Source organism: Anopheles aquasalis, chromosome 2 (assembly GCF_943734665.1).
Source record: "Anopheles aquasalis chromosome 2, idAnoAquaMG_Q_19, whole genome shotgun sequence".
Classification (NCBI taxonomy): Eukaryota; Metazoa; Arthropoda; class Insecta; order Diptera; family Culicidae; genus Anopheles; species Anopheles aquasalis.
The window spans coordinates 60,343,147-60,359,713 of record NC_064877.1 but is presented as its reverse complement, the minus strand read 5'-3'; the positions used below and the strand labels follow the sequence as shown (position 1 = coordinate 60,359,713).

At 51.8% G+C, this 16,567-nt stretch overlaps 5 protein-coding genes across 6 annotated transcripts in view; 2 read left to right on the top strand and 3 right to left on the bottom strand.

The window, feature by feature from the left end:
- The first annotated feature begins 3,135 nt into the window (after positions 1-3,135).
- LOC126569947 (gamma-secretase subunit pen-2) lies at positions 3,136-3,959 on the top strand. The gene is made up of 3 exons (XM_050227368.1): positions 3,136-3,481; positions 3,540-3,644; positions 3,713-3,959. Exons 1-3 carry the CDS (start codon positions 3,421-3,423, stop codon positions 3,850-3,852), a joined length of 306 nt encoding a protein of 101 aa, XP_050083325.1. The 5' UTR covers positions 3,136-3,420; the 3' UTR covers positions 3,853-3,959.
- Positions 3,960-4,179: 220 nt separating this feature from the next.
- Positions 4,180-11,204, top strand: LOC126569944 (cilia- and flagella-associated protein 57). The gene is made up of 8 exons (XM_050227364.1): positions 4,180-4,352; positions 4,418-4,501; positions 4,561-5,471; positions 5,543-6,078; positions 6,148-6,633; positions 6,714-6,951; positions 7,018-8,099; positions 11,026-11,204. Exons 1-8 carry the CDS (start codon positions 4,180-4,182, stop codon positions 11,182-11,184), a joined length of 3,669 nt encoding a protein of 1,222 aa, XP_050083321.1. The 3' UTR covers positions 11,185-11,204.
- LOC126569945 (sphingomyelin phosphodiesterase 1-like) lies at positions 8,138-10,604 on the bottom strand. Its single transcript, XM_050227365.1, has 4 exons — positions 10,364-10,604; positions 9,265-10,291; positions 8,631-9,192; positions 8,138-8,565 (listed from the first exon to the last, which is right to left on the bottom strand). The coding sequence occupies exons 1-4, from the start codon at positions 10,479-10,481 to the stop codon at positions 8,209-8,211; spliced, it is 2,064 nt and encodes a 687-aa protein (XP_050083322.1). The 5' UTR covers positions 10,482-10,604; the 3' UTR covers positions 8,138-8,208.
- A 31-nt stretch (positions 11,205-11,235) lies between the features above and the next one.
- On the bottom strand, positions 11,236-13,139 carry LOC126569946 (glucose-fructose oxidoreductase domain-containing protein 1). Its single transcript, XM_050227366.1, has one exon. It carries the CDS (start codon positions 13,072-13,074, stop codon positions 11,827-11,829), a length of 1,248 nt encoding a protein of 415 aa, XP_050083323.1. The 5' UTR covers positions 13,075-13,139; the 3' UTR covers positions 11,236-11,826.
- Positions 13,140-13,579: 440 nt separating this feature from the next.
- The window catches only part of LOC126580918 (transmembrane protein 131), a 21,516-nt gene continuing 18,528 nt past the window's right edge, over positions 13,580-16,567 (bottom strand). For both annotated transcript variants that reach the window (XM_050244269.1, XM_050244268.1), the window contains exon 4: positions 13,580-16,567. This exon is cut by the window's right edge and continues 561 nt beyond it. In XM_050244269.1, coding sequence (XP_050100226.1) covers positions 15,038-16,567 — 1,530 coding nt within the window. In that variant the 3' untranslated portion in view covers positions 13,580-15,037.

The window sequence follows — 16,567 nt, the reverse complement described above, 5'->3', positions numbered from 1 at the left end:
ATCTCTATTTGTTCGTGGGATCAATGTGCTCATTGTTTTCCTTGTGCTTGGGAGGGGCAATGGCAACAGGCACCATAGGCACCGACAGTTGTGCACGTCCAGGCCAAAAAAAGGAGGAAAGAAAACATGCAATCAATTGATAAAAATGTGTCCCGGCAGGCAAGCCCCCCACGACAATGCGAGTTTTTGTATAGGATTTATCAATAAGGTGGGCGGTGATCGGTTTAAGAGAAGTAGTGGAGAATGTGGGATCAGGTGCCGGGGGGCGAGAGTCCAGGTGCGGTAGGAGCGTTTTGTTTCCGTATCGAAAAATGGCTAGAGCTAGGTCAATGAACTGTTTTCACCGCTTTTCATGCAACCATTACTCCAGTACCGCTCAGAATAGCGTCACTGGACCGAGTGGCCCGTAGCAGCTGCGAAAACCAACCAACACTGAGGTGCTCGCCAAATTTTACGTATAAAAGCGAGCCCCCTGTGGCACCACTGGAAATACTCTTCACTGATCGATCCTGGTGGCATTCGGTGCTTGGAATTGGAAGGAATCAACAGCACGAAATTCAGAAATACAAGTGATGTCGTGCGGGGGATCCACAAGGATTGCGGGACGATGGCGAGTGCCAGTGGCGCTGGCCGTTGTGCCGTTAATACTGCTGAGTGGTAAGTAGCCGAGCAGCAGCTCGTCGCATCTAACCACCCGGTGTTTGTCCTATTCTTATCATCTTTACACGTTACTGCGTTGCAGCAACTGGCGTACAAGCAGGCGGCAAAACGAGTGAGTAGTAGAGCTAACTCTAGAACAAACTAAACGCGCACCGAAACACACTCTTCTTCAATAAACCTTCGATTGCTTCACTCTTACCGTTATTTCCCCAGCTGCTCGCGTATGTCTCGCGAACGTGGCTGTTTATAGCAGCAATACCGCGATCGGTCTATGTTCGTCGGCAGTTTATGTCGCGGTCAATCCAGGAACCAACGGTGACATCGCCTACATTACCACCAACACGGCCAACGTGCTCAGTGAGTACTGCGATGCGAAATCGTCCCTTATTCCAGCCCCACCCCCCCTCCCAACACATTTCATCCCTCTGGGTTAGCACATGTCCTCCACTAACAGCAACTCCACTGGTACGCTATCCGCTATTTTCCAGATGATCTGACGTCCTTTTGCAGTCCGAAGCAGACCTACCCGTATGTCGAGCGGTACGTGGGGGTGCGCGCAGCCGGATCCGATGCCGCCCTGGCCAGCATGCTGTCCAATGCCACCGTACGGACTACCTTCATCACAAATCTTATCCTTTTCATGCAAGCGTACCCCGGATGCACGGGTGTCTCTATTGATCTACAGAATTTAACGTCTGCGCAGTCGGTACGCCATAGCCATAGCAGTCCTGCACACCTAGAGCCTTCGTCAACCGTGTCCCGTTCTTGTTCTCATTCGTCCTTGCAGGCTAACTACGGCTTGTTCATGGAGAAGCTGCTGGCAGATGCGACCGCTGCCCAGCTGAAGGTGGCGTCCGGGCTACCCTGGAACTCGGTCAAGTACGCTGACATCTACTACAATCCGACACTACCCAAGCTTGCGTTCAACGTGCTGAAGACGTTCGAGGATATGTACAGTACGCAACCAAGAGCGGTGCAACCGATTGCGCCGCTTTTCGCCATGGACTCACCGTTCGACTCGAACGACCTGACGATCGTAGGTATCGAACGCACGCAAAAGGTACCTCTTCGGCACTACCGGTTCGCTTTCTCGTTGCAGTTTAGCAATCTCTTCCGATGGATCATTAAGGGATTCAACCCACAGAACATCGTCCTGGGCCATCCGATGTTCAGCTCCAAGTACACCATTTCGGGAGCAACCAAATTTGACGCGGCCCTGCAAAAGTTGAATTTTATCACCGGGAACAACTTCGGAGGGGTTGCGCTTTCGCCCCTTAATTAAACTAGTTGCGCCTCCTGGTTTCAGCTTTCCAGCGGCAAAAACTGCGACCTGTCACCCTCCACCCCGGTCTTACAACAACTGCTGCACCCAAGATCGACGGCAGCGGACCAGGTAGGGCCAGTCCATCGTATTCCTCTGACCGCTGGATGCTCTTCTAAGTAGTAGGCTCATCTGGTCCACCGAAAAGAATTAATGAGGAATCATTCCATCGAGTTCGTAGCGTCCCGAAACAAAAGATTCTGCTCGTGCTTCAACGCATCGAGAAACGGAAACATCTGGAGCGGTTCGATCTCGCCACGGAACAAGTTCGTCACGTGCGAAGTGTTGTCGTTCTGTTCGTCCTGATGGTCTTCCTTCCGTCGGTTGGATACTGGGAGAGCTCGACTGATTGGTTCCAGATTCTGAGGCTCATTTTAAACCAAAATCTGTCCCATCTGTTCGATCCTTGCGCATGATACGGCCCGTCTGGAAGGCGGGCTGCGCGGGTTTGGCTAACTTTAGGCATCTTATAATTTAACGCAGCGGCCTCTTTGGGGGGTCGCTGCAGGTGCGTAAAATTTTTTTGCCAAGTAGCACCGTCAAGTTTTCATAAAAATTGTCGATGCTTTTTTTTAAACGAATATGTAAGGCTCGTTTTTATTTGCAAAATCGCAAAAAGCATCATTTTCTCAACTTGAAAAATCTACCTAAAATCGAAAAATTGGCAAATCAAGTAAAAATCGACGAGGCTACCTGGATAAACTTATAATCTATCCAAAGAATATCGATTTGTATTTTTCCGATGACCCATCACGCAGCTACGATGGGCACCATTTTTGGGACGAATCAAAAGACTTGCGCCCTAAGACTTAAGCGACGAACCTGGTTTTTATGGATGATGTTTTTAATAAATCTTGCCCAAAATAGAACTAAATATTCTTCAAAAAGTGCAGTTCACTATGAAAATCACTTGGAAAAATAAAGTTGAATGGTTGCGTCACAAAAAAACGGTAAAATTATGCCTTTTTTGGGTTGAAATTACCGAATCCCTCCCTTAATTAACGGTCAATTTTAAAGTTTCATGTTCAAAACTGACATTTACAGTGATGGTCGATGAAATATGAGCATTTATTTACGGAAAAAGCAAAATGTTCATCAAAAATCAGCCAAAACACTGGCAACCCTGTTTTTTGTTTTGATTGGTTTCTGGGGGGGTGTTTTGGTTTTGGGGTTTTGTCTTCTTCAGGTTTTTTGGACGACGATAAAGGTGATAAAAGTGAATGCAAGCCGTTTCCCAAATCCCGCCGTCGTTCTCTTTGCAAAAGTGGACCTGAAAGTGCAAGAGGCCTGCAGAATCGCAACCAACCGCAGCTGCTTAACTCTCAACCCGGGACTTCCATCACCACCCATCAATTTCTGGAACTCGAAGAACGGTTTCAGGAATTGCGGCCAGTTTAGAGGAAAAAAGGACACTCTCTTTTACCCCGCCACTCCCCGTGATGGACATCAATCGAGTTCCGAACGAAAGGAAGCTGTACCTCTGCAAGTGGTACTTCAAAGGTGAGCAAAGGCGAACCTCGAGAGTGTGACCGCAGTACAAGTTTTCCCATTTTTCCAGCTGGTTTCGCTCTCCTGCCCTTCCTGTGGTCCATCAACACGATCTGGTTCTTCAACGAGGCGTTCCGGAAACCGGCCTACGACGAGCAGAAGGAAATCAGGAAATGTAAGCCAGAACCGACCATTCCGTTGTTGCGATGATTCATCATCCATTCCGCTTACCGTTCGTTTCAGATGTAGTGTTTTCGCTGGTGGGTACGCTGGTGTGGCTCGTGGCCATCATTTCCTGGGTCGTGACATTCCAGATGAAACGCACGGACTGGGGAGAATTCGCGGATAACATAAGCTTCCTAGTGCCCCTCGGGCGGGCGTAGTATTAACCATCACCGACTAATCGTCAGCATTATCTGTTAGCCTCACTACCCTCTAATCATCATCTAAGCGCATTCAATAAAGTCAGCGAAGGTTAGCGTCCAACAAAGTCCCCCTTCGATCGATTATTTTCCTTCCAACCTGTTGCACGCCATCGTCCCAGTTAGTAGCCATCGACCGCGGTAACCAAGATACCGCCAAACGGCGTATCCTAGGCTTTCCTTGTTGACTCGCTGCTGTTGAAACTGTTGGTGGCCTACATCTTGCCGGAAAGTGTCCAAATCCGTTCTTCCAAGAGTTCCATTTCAATCAGATCCGAAACCGTCAGGATGGAGAAAGCGAACCGTTCGAAACAGATTAGCATCGTGCCCAAGAATGCGTACGGGCTGCGGACGGACATTATGGGAAACGTACACTTTACGTTGAAGCAGGAAATCATCTATCCGGTCGCGGGCGTGCTGGCCTTTCACGATTTTGTCACGAACAAGCAAAAGTTCTTAAGGTAAAGTGTGGCCACCGGGTGTGGTGCCATCATCGTTTCTGATTCCGATCCTGTCTTTCCTGTAGATTTCCGCAAAACAGCCATCCGGAGCGTATCGTCATTAGCCCCAACCGGAAGTTCATCGCCGTCGCAGAGCGTACTAATGATAAGTAAGGCATTTGTTGGTGAACGCCGTTTCAAACTGATTTAATTTCAACGTTCCGCACAGTAAATCGATGGTGAACGTGTACGAGATCGAAACGTTGCGCAAACGGAAGACACTACAATTGCCACCGGATTGTCCGAACACGCAGATCGGTAACATCTGCTTCACGCATGATTCTCGCGGTGTGGCGGTCCTGTCGGTTGAACCGGATGCCTTCCTTTCGATCTTTTCGTTCGACAAAAACGATTCCCTCATCATAGGGCGTGCCTCGAACTCGAGCCAGCAGGGTCAAGCGATCTATCTGTCGTGTAATCCGAGCGATGCCACGATCGTGGCCGTCGGTGGTTTCTATATGCTAAAGATCATGAACCGGACCGATAAGGGCTTCGGCCAGATCGGTACGATCAAGGGGGATGATCTGCTGATCACTTCGATGACGTGGCTGTCGTCGGAGGTGCTGGCCGCCGGGACGGCCGAAACCGAGATCATCTTCGTGGAGTCGGGAGAGCTGAAGATCAAGCAGCGAGCGGACGAGATCGAAACGGTCGATCTGTCGGGTGAGGGCGACCTGGAGCAGGTGACGACACCGGCCGAGGTGGCCGGCCTCAAGCACGATCATCACGATGTGCTCTGCTTGACGCAGTTCGAGAAAGGCTTCCTCTACTCCATCCACAACGTGGTGCACGTGTTCGAGCGCGAAACGAACTACAATTTCCGCAAAAAGTCCATCATCCGCATCCCGATCACGCTCTACGAGCCGGAGCTGTACAAAATCTGCAACGTGGCGGTCAATCAGGAGCAGGACACGATCGTCGTGGCAACGAAACACTCGCAGATTTACATCGGCATGCTGATCGTACCGGAGACGCTCAAGATCAGTGAGCTTGTGTTTCAGCATCTCGGTGAACCGCTGCACATCCGGGGCATCATCGGGATGGCCGTTTGCTCCTGGAAACCGATCGTCATGACTGCGTGTATGTAGCGCGCCGAGGGAGTAGCACTACAGGCCACCCTTTTACTAACGGTCCTCGTCCATTCTTTGCAGCTCGCGACCTTACGATCCGCGTGTGGAATTACGAAACGATGAAGGTGGAGCTGGTGAAGAAGTATCAGATCGAGATCGGCGTGATCGCCCTCCATCCATCTGGCTTCTTTGCGGCCGTCGGTTTCATCGATCTACTGCGGTTGCTGCAGATCCAGCTGGACGATTTGCAGGAGACGAAAAGCTTCAACCTGGCCAGCTGCTCACAACTACAGTTCTCGAACCAAGGCCATCTACTAGCGGCCGCTCACGGCAAAACCATCACGTTGATCTGCATCTTCACGTTCGAGGTAGTGCAGACACTGAAGGGCCACAATGGAAGCATCCTGAGCCTGTCCTGGTCCACCGACGATGCCATCCTGGCGTCCGGTGGTAACGATGGAGCGATCTACAAATGGAACGTGGTGACGGGCGAACGGTTAGAAGAGGTCGTCCAGAAAGGCATCCAGTACCGTTCGCTTGCCCTCACCAGCGATGCACACTCGGTCTACTCGATCACCAACACCGGGTTGATACGGGAGGTGGCTAAATCGGACATTGTAAGAACTCAGTTCAGCGCATTCCCTAAAGATGCTGGTACTGATCTGATGCTGTTCTTATCGTTTCAGGCACGAGAGTTTAAGATTCCCGAGCTAACACCGCTCACCGATATGGCGTTGGCTCGTTCGGATGCCATTCTGTTCGTTGGGAGCGTCAAGGGTCATCTGTACAACGTGCAGGTACCACTGGTGGACACCAGCAGTGGCAACTGTACCAACTTCCGGTTCTTCAACACGAAAGTGACAAAGATCTGCATCACGTACGATGACTGTACGCTGATCACGGCTGCGGACGACGGAACGCTGATCGTGTGGCACATACTGAACAACGAAGGACGAACGGCACGCCATGCGCCCGAGCTGGGACGCTGTGCGGATGTCCTGATTGCCCGGCAGGAGCTGATCGAGAAGAACGAAGCGATCGCCACGCTCGAGATGCGTATCCAGCAGCAGAGCGCCGAGTTCCAGTACAAGATGCAGCAGGGTGATGCGTTCCATTCGGAGCAGATGCGTGACATCCACAAGGATTACTGTGCAGCGATCGAGAATCTGAAGGTTGGTACATCGTGGCCCCACGAGAGAGCACTCGGCATAATGATTCATTTACGCTCGTTTTGTATTTCCGGGCAACTTAGAAAAAGAATGTCGATATGGAGCAAGCGCACACGGAAGAGTTCAACCTGATAACGGCCAGTATCGCGCAGGCCAAGGAGGAACACCAGAAGGAGATGATGGACTTTGAGGCACAGTTCCACGAGAAGATCATCCTCGAATACGACAAGCTGTCCGCCATGAAGAGCAAGATGGACGCGATGCGTGAGGAGTACGAGGTGAAGCTCCGCCGGTCGGCCGGCTGCTTGCAGGACACGATCGGTAAGCCAGTCAGTCTCTACCGCACTTGATAAGCCCAGCGATCTAATCCACGCTCCCCGCCCGCAGAATCGATGGAAGCGGACCAGCGACGGTTACTGAGCGAGAAGCAGGAAATTATCGACAGTCTGCTGAAGGATATGGAACGGAAGCGGGAAGAGTTCGACGAGTACTGCCGCCAGGTGGACGTCGATAACGATCGACACAAGGTGGAGCTGCAGCTGCAGTACGAGAAGAAGCTACAGGAGGAGGAGGAAAATTCGATCAAGTGGCGAGGGGAGGCTGGCGTTTTGAAGAAAAAGTTCTCCACCCTCAGCCGCGAAGCCGAAGCGTACCGCAAGGAGATCGAAACGATGCAATCGCAGCACGGCAAGTTCCAGCAGAGCATCCGGCAGCACCAGCGCGAGATCGAGGCACTGCGCCGGGAGGTGTCGGAGCGCGATGGGTCGATCCGTGAGCGCGATCGGAAGGTGTACGAGTTGGGTCGGAAAAATGCCGAGCTGGAGAAGTACAAGCAGGTGCTGGCGCTGAAGATTAGCGAACTGAAAGCCCAGATCGAACCGAAGGAACGTGAGATCAAGGAGCGGAAGGAATTCATCCACGAGATGGAGAAGAAGCTGGAAGAGCTTCAGCAATTGAATAAGCAGTACGAGTTGCAGCTGCAGGAGATTCGCGACAAGTACTACGGACTCGATTTAGAACTGCGCCGAGAGCGTAGCCGGTACCGTAATGCCAAAGCCGTCCAGCAGCGCATGTGCGGCGAGATCTACCAGGTATCGGGGTTGATACAGAGGCCGGAGGAGTTGAAGCGCAGCGTCAAGGAGCTCTGCCACCGGTACGCCGAGGACAAGGAGATGCAACGTTCGCTCGCCCTCGACGAGGACGTGCAGAACGAATTCCTGCGCCAGCGCGAGTACCTCGAGCGTATGACGAGCAAGAGCGCAAAACAGAAGAGTGCCCAGCGGAAGGACGGTGGCGAGTCGCTGAAGCTGATGAGGGAAAACATGGAGCTGCTGGCCGAGCTGAACAAGTTGCGCGAGCTACTGAACGAGAAACAGCGAGCCTGCACCCGCATGGAAGCCCTGCTCGGGCTGTCCAGTAAGGCCATCTCCCCGCGCGAAGCAAAAGAGAAGCTGGAAAAGGCTGTTGCGGTGAGTGATACAGATGGTTGATGATTGAAAGGGGTTGATAGGTTTGAACATCATTCGGTTTGCATCATTATTCAAAGTTAGTTCGATGTGGAAAGATTAGGCCCTTCCTCTAGGCACCATTAACCACCGATTGCACTTCGGGCGGTGGTTGATAGAGCGCCTCACAGACTCGGTTATCGTCGTGTTCGGTACGCACGATCGCACACAGTGCCTCCCGGAGACACGTTCCCGTGCAGCCTTCCTGCAGCAGCGGATCAGCCCACTTCTGCTTGGCACGCCAGTAGCTGGCCAGTTGTTCCTCGGATTGGGCGAACCGCTGCACGAGCCAGCCGAGCGAATCGAGACTAAGATCCGGGAGTTGATAGTACTCCTTGAAGCTGTACGCACGGAACCATTCCGGTCGTTGATTGGGTGCCGCGTTGGCCGAGGTTAGATTGTACATCCAAGTGTCCTGCTCGATCGGTTCCTGGAAAAAGAGGAACAAGGAACATTGAGTTTTCTTCAAAGGCAATTACAAAGGCAAGGACTTACAAAGCTGACGGGATCGAACAGGAACACTTTGTAGTTGGGATTCAGTTTCGTGAACGTTGTCGTCGATCCACCGTTCCAAGCAACACTGATCGGCCGCAACGGATCGACGGTAGCGGGTGCGCGCGGATAGTACAGATTGAACTCGTCCACGTGCGAGTGACCGTTGAACTGGGCGGTAATGATGTGCGCAAACCGTTCCACAATCTTACGATACTCTCGGGTCCAGCCAACAAAGCAATAGTCATCGTACGAGGGCACGTGGGCCAAAATGTGAACCCGCTCGTTGGCATGTTCCGCTTCTAGCAGCGTATCGTGCAGCCACTGTAGCTGCGGCATGAAGTAATCCAGCGAGTAGAACAGCCAGAAATTGTGCACGAAGCACGGGTTGTTGTTGAGACCGATGATGCGCAAGCCGTACGGTGTGCGAACCGAATAGTAGCCACCCTCGGAGAGTGTTTCCCGGATCCGGCCCGTCATGGGTAACCAATCGGCCCACTGTTCGACGATAAAGTCGTACAGATAGTTCGTCCGAAGTGTCTCAGTCACGGTGTGAGGAGCGTAACTGAAATGGAAGGGGAGGTGGTGAACCGTTGATAGTCAATCTGCACTTTTTTATCCATGAGGGACGTCTTACAGATTGGCTGGATGTGATTCATGATTACCCAAGATCGGATAGATCGGTACACCGGGGAAGGTTTGCTTCATGAGATCGAACACCTGTCGCATCGCCTGCTCGTTCGTCTCGATCGTTGTGTTCCAGGTGAAGTGATGCACGATGTCACCGGTGAAGTAGATCGCATCGATTTGCTCGTGCTGGGTGCGGATGTGTTCCATCAAATCCACCACCGCATGCCACGGTGTGTCACAATCACGATAATCTCCCCAGTAACCGGCACCGTCCACCGTTCCATTTGCTGGCGGTAGATCCGGCAACACACGACAGCACGCTTCCGCGTGGCAATCCGCATTCACACCGACCACGTACTCCGGATCGTAATGGATGTCGGTTAGGTGTACGATCGTCAGGGGATCCCGTGTTGGTGGCGCACCTCGATTGCTATCACGATGTTTGCCACTTTTTCTTCTAGGACATTGACCTTCTGTGTTCACCGCACCAGATTTCTTATCACTTGCCGCTCTTGCCACAAATGAGCCGTGGCTGGGCTCCTCCTTCACCGGAGCACTGATCGCGATCGTACGATAGGCATCGGGAGCGCTAACGTTCCGGCCGTCACCCATACAGTCCAGCTCCTGTAGGTACACCTGACAGATATCGGCCGGCTCCGGGAATGGCTGCCGGTGCTCCAGCACGTACTGTATGATATCACCGTTCATATCGATCACACCATTACACAGGTACGCCTTGAAACCCAACAACCGACAGAGGCGCCCGGCGATCGTACGCAACCGCTCGGTACGCCCATCCGTCAGCGATACCGTTTCGTTGTACAAAGCGAGGAACAGATAGGACGTGGACATGCACAGCAGACAGCGGCCGGTATCACGGGCCCGTGTGAATCCATCGATCAGAAAGTTTCCACTCAACCGTTCGCGATAGTCGGGCAGCAGCTCAAAGAATGGCACGATCTCTTCCTCACGCAGATCCTCCGGTGCTTCAATCAATGGACGAATCCTTGGCAACAGCGCCTGGTTGTACTGTGCTACAGAGAGAAAGGAAGATGGTTAACAAGAGTAAAGCGTCTCTTGAGGGAAAGGCTGGCCAGCTAACTTACCTAAATCGATCCGATACGGTGCACCTCTTGGCGAACCATTGGTGGTAGTTTGCCCACTTGCGCTCGCCAGAGCGAGCACACCAGCGACCAGCGCTAGCAGCTGAACCGTGGTCTTCATCTCGATTCTCGAACGCACGATCCTCGACTGACCAGCTGGGCCGACTCTCGCTGTTTGGAACCCTGACCGTGGGTGGTATCTGCCATGGTTGCTGATTAGAATGCTGGCGCAACAGAGGGTCAAACCCCATTGGCCTTTCACGGTCAAAGGTGCTGTTGTGGCATTGATAAGACCGACCGACCTGCAGAACCACCCTAGACCATCGGTATGTTGTCTGGTATGATGGTATGGAGCCTCATTCCCCATGGCGCATCGATTATGCAACATGAGAATGCATTTATGCTAATGTGATGCTACGCATAAGCAACCATACGCGGCTACCGGTGGGAGGCATATTAATGAAGCACCTGTGGAGGGGCGAGGTTTATGTGATAATTACGCTTGTCAATAATAAAAAAGCAAATAACCTTCCCTTTTCATAATGAGCACCGACGATTACACGCCTCGTAACACGTTGGAAGCATCTTCTCTTCTCTTTTAGCGATCGTACTGATCTTTTTGACCGTTTTTCCTCTCTTTCTTCTACTCGTATCTTGTACTGTAGGATCGCGATGCGATCGAGGCGCAGCACCGCGAGCAGATCACCAAACTGGAGGACATGGTGCGTACGCTGTCGGCCGAAAACCAGACGCTCCGTGCCGACATGCTGCAGGCCCAGGCGCAGGTTGCGCGAACCAAACCGAACACAACGAATCTAAAGTAGACGAATGGCACGCGGGCATCCCGTTTCCTAAATTCTAATCCACGACGTTGTGTGTTGTTAGTATAAATAGAACGTTTTATTCATCTTGATCAATAAACCAAATTTTTGTATCGCGAATCCCCTCCACCGAATGACCGAAGGAAGAATAAGGACTATCGATACCGGCAAATGAACGAAACAATGGGCGCGAGCGGGTGGCAAAACGAACGATCGAACGGGGTGGATGGTAGCTAATGGACGGGCAGTTGGCCGGATGCGGATGTGCTACGGCTCGGTTGATGATGACGAAGGGCAATAAATAAATGTGGATGTGTGGTTTGTCTCGTTACAGGCTAACGTTGTTGCTAAAGATTGTACTCGTAGATTGTGGCGCCAAAAAAGCATCAATAGAAAAAGGAGCGGGCTAGCGGCCATTGTTTGTCCATGTGTGGGCAATCACGTAAGTTTGCGGGTTGCGGCAACGGGCAATCAGAGAGGGAGTCACTTCACGGTTAGCTATCCTAAGCGGTCAAGGACGTCCTGTTGATTAGCGTGTCACGCTGATCGCTAGCCGCTACTAATACAACACAATAAATAGAGTGAGACGCGGTTTCCGTTATCAAAAGAGTCCACCACCGGGTGGTGCGCTCCATTCTAGCGGTCTCAGAAATATCCGGTGGCATGGTTAATACTGGGATCGGCCCGGATGGCCGAAACGGAAGCGATACGTGCGGCCGCACTGGCCAGCGCGCTCTTCTGATTCGTCGGTGAGGTATCGGTGCAGATCGCAACCTTAGTCCAGCATCGTTCGTCGCTCGATTTGCGTACCGCATCGAGTACCGCCTGGACGTAGAGGCCATCCTCGAAGGTGGCCGCTGCCTGCACCGGTTCCTTGATCCATCCGGCGCTCTCCTTGTTCGGGTGGAATGCATCGCGGAGCGCCCCGACCAGCTTGCAGAGACCCTTCACGTACGGTCGGGGCAGAGCCGTGTCCTGGGAGGGCGAGAACTGTAGATCCTGCACGTCCACGTACAACATCTCTTCCTTGATCGCGCCCGTTTCACTGTTCCGCCGGTGTCCGACGAGATCGCCACCGCGTACGGTCAGGTGACCGCTCGGACCGTATACGACCACCTCCTGCTGGAAGGCGTTGTTCGAGAGGTGACAGTTGACGTTGACCGTCACGAGGGTGCCCGGTGTCGTTCCGTTGCCTTCCAGCTCCATCTGGAAGGTGCAAAAGTCGGGTGCCGTTATCCGCCGGATGCCAGCGATACCGTTAACGTGTTGGATGTACGTCCGCACCGTCCCGTGCACCCGGACTGCCTTCCTTTCGGTGAGAAACTTCACCAGATCGATCACATGACTGCCGACAAGATTCAGTGCACCGCCACCCATCGTCTCGTCGCACAGCCAATCGTACCGCGCCCGGAACAGTGATCCCATGCGCACTTTCACGTCGATCAGCGAAAGGTCGGTAGCTGGACCGAGGTATCCATCGTGGATCGCCTTCTTCATATGCGCGATCGCCGGCAGAAAGCGGAGCGAGTGGTTCACGATCGAGATGAGCGTCGGGTAATACTGGCAAGCGCGCACCATTTTCAGTGCGTCGGTCTGCAGCAGGCTCATCGGTTTGTCGCACACCACGTGCTTGCCGATGCCGAGCGCCTTCACCGAGATCTGGGCGTGCAGATACGGTGGGCAGGTGATGAACACGAGATCCACATCCTTGCGAAGCAGCACATCGTCGATCTTGGCCGTGTGGAACGGTATCGCCAGCTCCTGGGCCGCCTGTTCCGCTTCCTTGAGGGTACGGCCCCAGATGGCCACGATGTTGAAGCCTTTATCGCGCAGGATCGGCACCAGCACGTGCGTTACCTCGCCCGTCCCGAACATACCGATTCCGGGTAACATGATCCTCTCCGCGCGCTGATAATTTCCGGTGATTTCTTCTCCGCAGAACCGCCGAACCTGCGAGCTCCGTGTTTTGTTTGTTTACTTCGTCGTTTACATTACCTCGGGGTTTCGGGAGTCGAGAGTCGCGCCGCGATTTAGGACTCCTCAACCCACGCGGACCAAGGTGGTACCGTGTGGAATTTGAATCGACCGTTGGAATTGATGGTCGAGTTAGCTCGTCGATTTCATCTTCTATTCGCGATCTTCTTCGATGATCTTATTGGGCCTGGATGGGAAAGACACTCAATCATGAGTGTTGAAAGAATCTTTTTCAGGAGACCAAAACCGCTCGCTGGCAAAAACCAGGCAAAAAATTCTCAAAAATCTTGATCAAAAATCATTTCTATCTCCAAAATGGTTATCCATCTGATGTATAATACTCCCGCATTCCTCGCTTGGCTCTCCGCAATCACAAGTTCTTTCGGACTTTATAATACAAATTCCAATCATCACTCGTTTGCTGTTCATTTGCTGATTATTTCATCTTTTCACTCCGTGTGTTTGTGTGTTTTCAGTTTATTTCATCATAAATCACTTCAGCTTCATGCTTGCATAGCTTCTCATAGTCAGCCATTCGGCTCTTCCCTCCCTCGCATCCCTTTAGCGTTATCGATAATTTATAACCTTATATCGATAACCTTTAGTAATTCGTCAATCGTTACACGTTTCATATGTGGGTCTTCTTGAGCATCAGGACACTATCAACCAGACCCGCAGGTCTACACCGCTTCTATCCGTAGTGTGTTGCTGTTGGGCGAGCATCATCCGCATGCCCCCGCCGCGGAGTTGCCATGGGTCTCAGTACACTCATCCAGCGCCATCCGGCCACGCACGCCCGTCGGGCTTCTGGGTAACAATTTTTTATGCGCACATTGTTTGCGTAGTATTAGCTGTGTTATAGGGATCTATTAGTTATACTTCTTGTAGAATTTATTGATTTGTTTCTTAATTCATGCTTCTCTTTCTCTGTCGCAATCCTTCTCTGTGCAAAGCGTGCCTCTGCCGGAATAAATTATTCATTTCACCGCTTCTTAACCCTTCCCCATTTCTATTAGCTTCTTGTGCGAGCAGTTTTTTGGTTGAATTTTGTCATGCAAAGGAGAGTGGTGATCATTATCGTGATGGCAGCAAACCGGGCGAATGAGAGATAGAATAAAGCTTCACGGCAAAGGAAGCTCACGTCCGTTGATTCCAGCACCCTAAGCTGCTGGATGGCAGTGCACGATAAAGACAAATGTAGCGAATAGTGGGATAGTGAAAGATGGACCGGGCATTTTAAATTCGCACCTGCCCGGGTATCTGCGGTTGAGTGCCAACCAACCTCGTAAAAGATCCGATTCCAAATTGCAATCCTTCATCAAACTCAACAAAACTAAAATACGGAAAAGTGGAAACTTAAGTAAAAATAGCGTTGGAGAAGCATAAAGAACCAAGTAAAAATAGTTTATAGGAAAACTTGAATGATAAAGTAAAATAAGGAAGTTGGGAGCATAAGAGTGGGTAAATAAGCGAAAAGCGGAAAGCAAAAACTAAAACTACAGCCCAACTTAATCGGCCGGTGAAAAGAAAAAAGTGAACATCAGAACGGCTATCATACAGCCTTGAATGATAAGATGGTCGAATAAAATCTACGAGAACCATCGGAGAAGCATCCTCCTTCCTTTGAGTACTCCATCATCACATACGAATAGGCATCGCACCTTCGTAAGGACGAGTCCACAAGCGCATACGGAGCGCATATTCGAGAAACGCAAGTGATAACAAAAAAAAGTTGAAAAATCTAGCGTCCCATCTGCAGGGACAGGAACGAGCTAGACAACGGCAAAATAGTGTGAGCATTCATTCCAAAGCGCACCATCCTATGCGGACAAGCATCATTTTAAGCATGTGAGCTTATGCTAGCAAGAGAGAGGGGACCATATCACTTCTTCCTGGTTGCTGCCCACGGATCACTAATGCTGGCCGAGGTCCAGATAGAACTGAGTTGAAATGGATCGTACGTGGAGGAGGTTGAGGCCACCATAGAAGAGGATGACGATGAGGCAGCCGACGAGGATGATGCCGAGGATAGCGACGCAGACGAGCCGGACGAGGATGATGCGGATGATGATGCGACGGTTGCAGCAGGATGCTGCACCGTTGGGGATGCACGTCCCACCACCGGGGGCGACGATGACGATTGTGCCTCATCGGACGATCGTTGACGTTGCAATTGTTGATGGTGGTGCTGTGCCTGGATAAGCATTTGATGCTGCTGTTGCTGTTGACTTTGCAATTGTTGCTGAAGGTGCAACAGGTTACTGGCGTAGGTCGGGTTAGTGATGGCGCTGGTAGTTCCACCGGTGGTCGAAAGCAGATTGGAGAAACCGGGAGGTGGTGCGATGGCTGCCTGTGTTGGTTGCCACGAGTCGCTCGGTCTAAGATTGGGGCGTCGATATTGTACAGCGGGATGTTCCGTTACGTTGCTCACATTGTCAGTCATTGAAGGAACCGGCATTGGAAAGAAACCATGGGCACGTGCGTGAGCCATTGCCAGCCTGTCCGAGGAGTACAGCATCGAAGAGTTCGCTAGATCTAGTTGTGCCTGTTGATGGAGCGCATGCGGTTGCTGACCACTCTGGGCGAGGTGCTGCTGATACTGAGTCTGAGACGCCAGAAGATTCAAGAACTCTGACGTTTCCCATTCGGGCAAGCCGGAGGTTGCGGTTGCGGAGGAGGGAAATTTGTGCGACGATAATGACCAATCTAAGGAATTGTTAGAGCCCATACTGTTGCCTTGATTCCATTCGGGCTGTTGTTGCTGTTGTGACAGCAACATGGCCGAAGCGTTGCGATTTCCGATGAAATCATTTCCCACGCCAACGAGAGAACCAGTGGCACCGCCATTGTTGGTAGTGATCGGAAAACCACGGTTGTGTTGCCCCAGGGACGCTGTCGTTAGACCATTCGATGCTCCAGCCATAGACGAAGGAATGCCTCTATATTGATCCTGTTGCTGCTGCTGCTGCTGCTGCTGCTGCTGCTGCTGTTGATGTTGTTGCCGCTGCCGCTGCTGCTCTTGTTTGATCGACTGAAGATCGGCAAACGATTGCGAGAATAGACTGTCCGAGTGGTGGGTTCCTCCGTTGTTGGTTGAGGTGCTACCAGGGATTGAAGCGTCGGTGCCGCGGGCTGCTGACAGATGCCCGGGATTATGAATCAGCTGACCTCCGAATGGTTCCCAGCACTTTGCTATACCACCACTAATGCCTGGTCTGCCGAACATCGTACCATCGCTATCGGTTCCTTCCTCTATGCCGTTTCCGGTCGGAGACTTCTTCGTCGTTCCAATCGGTCCCAGATTCGCGGGCCCTCCAGTTACGATAAACGGGGCTGATGTAGTGCATGACTCACGTTCTGCCTTACTCGAGTGCAGTTTATAGCCATCGTCGTCTTTCACCAATTCTCCCCC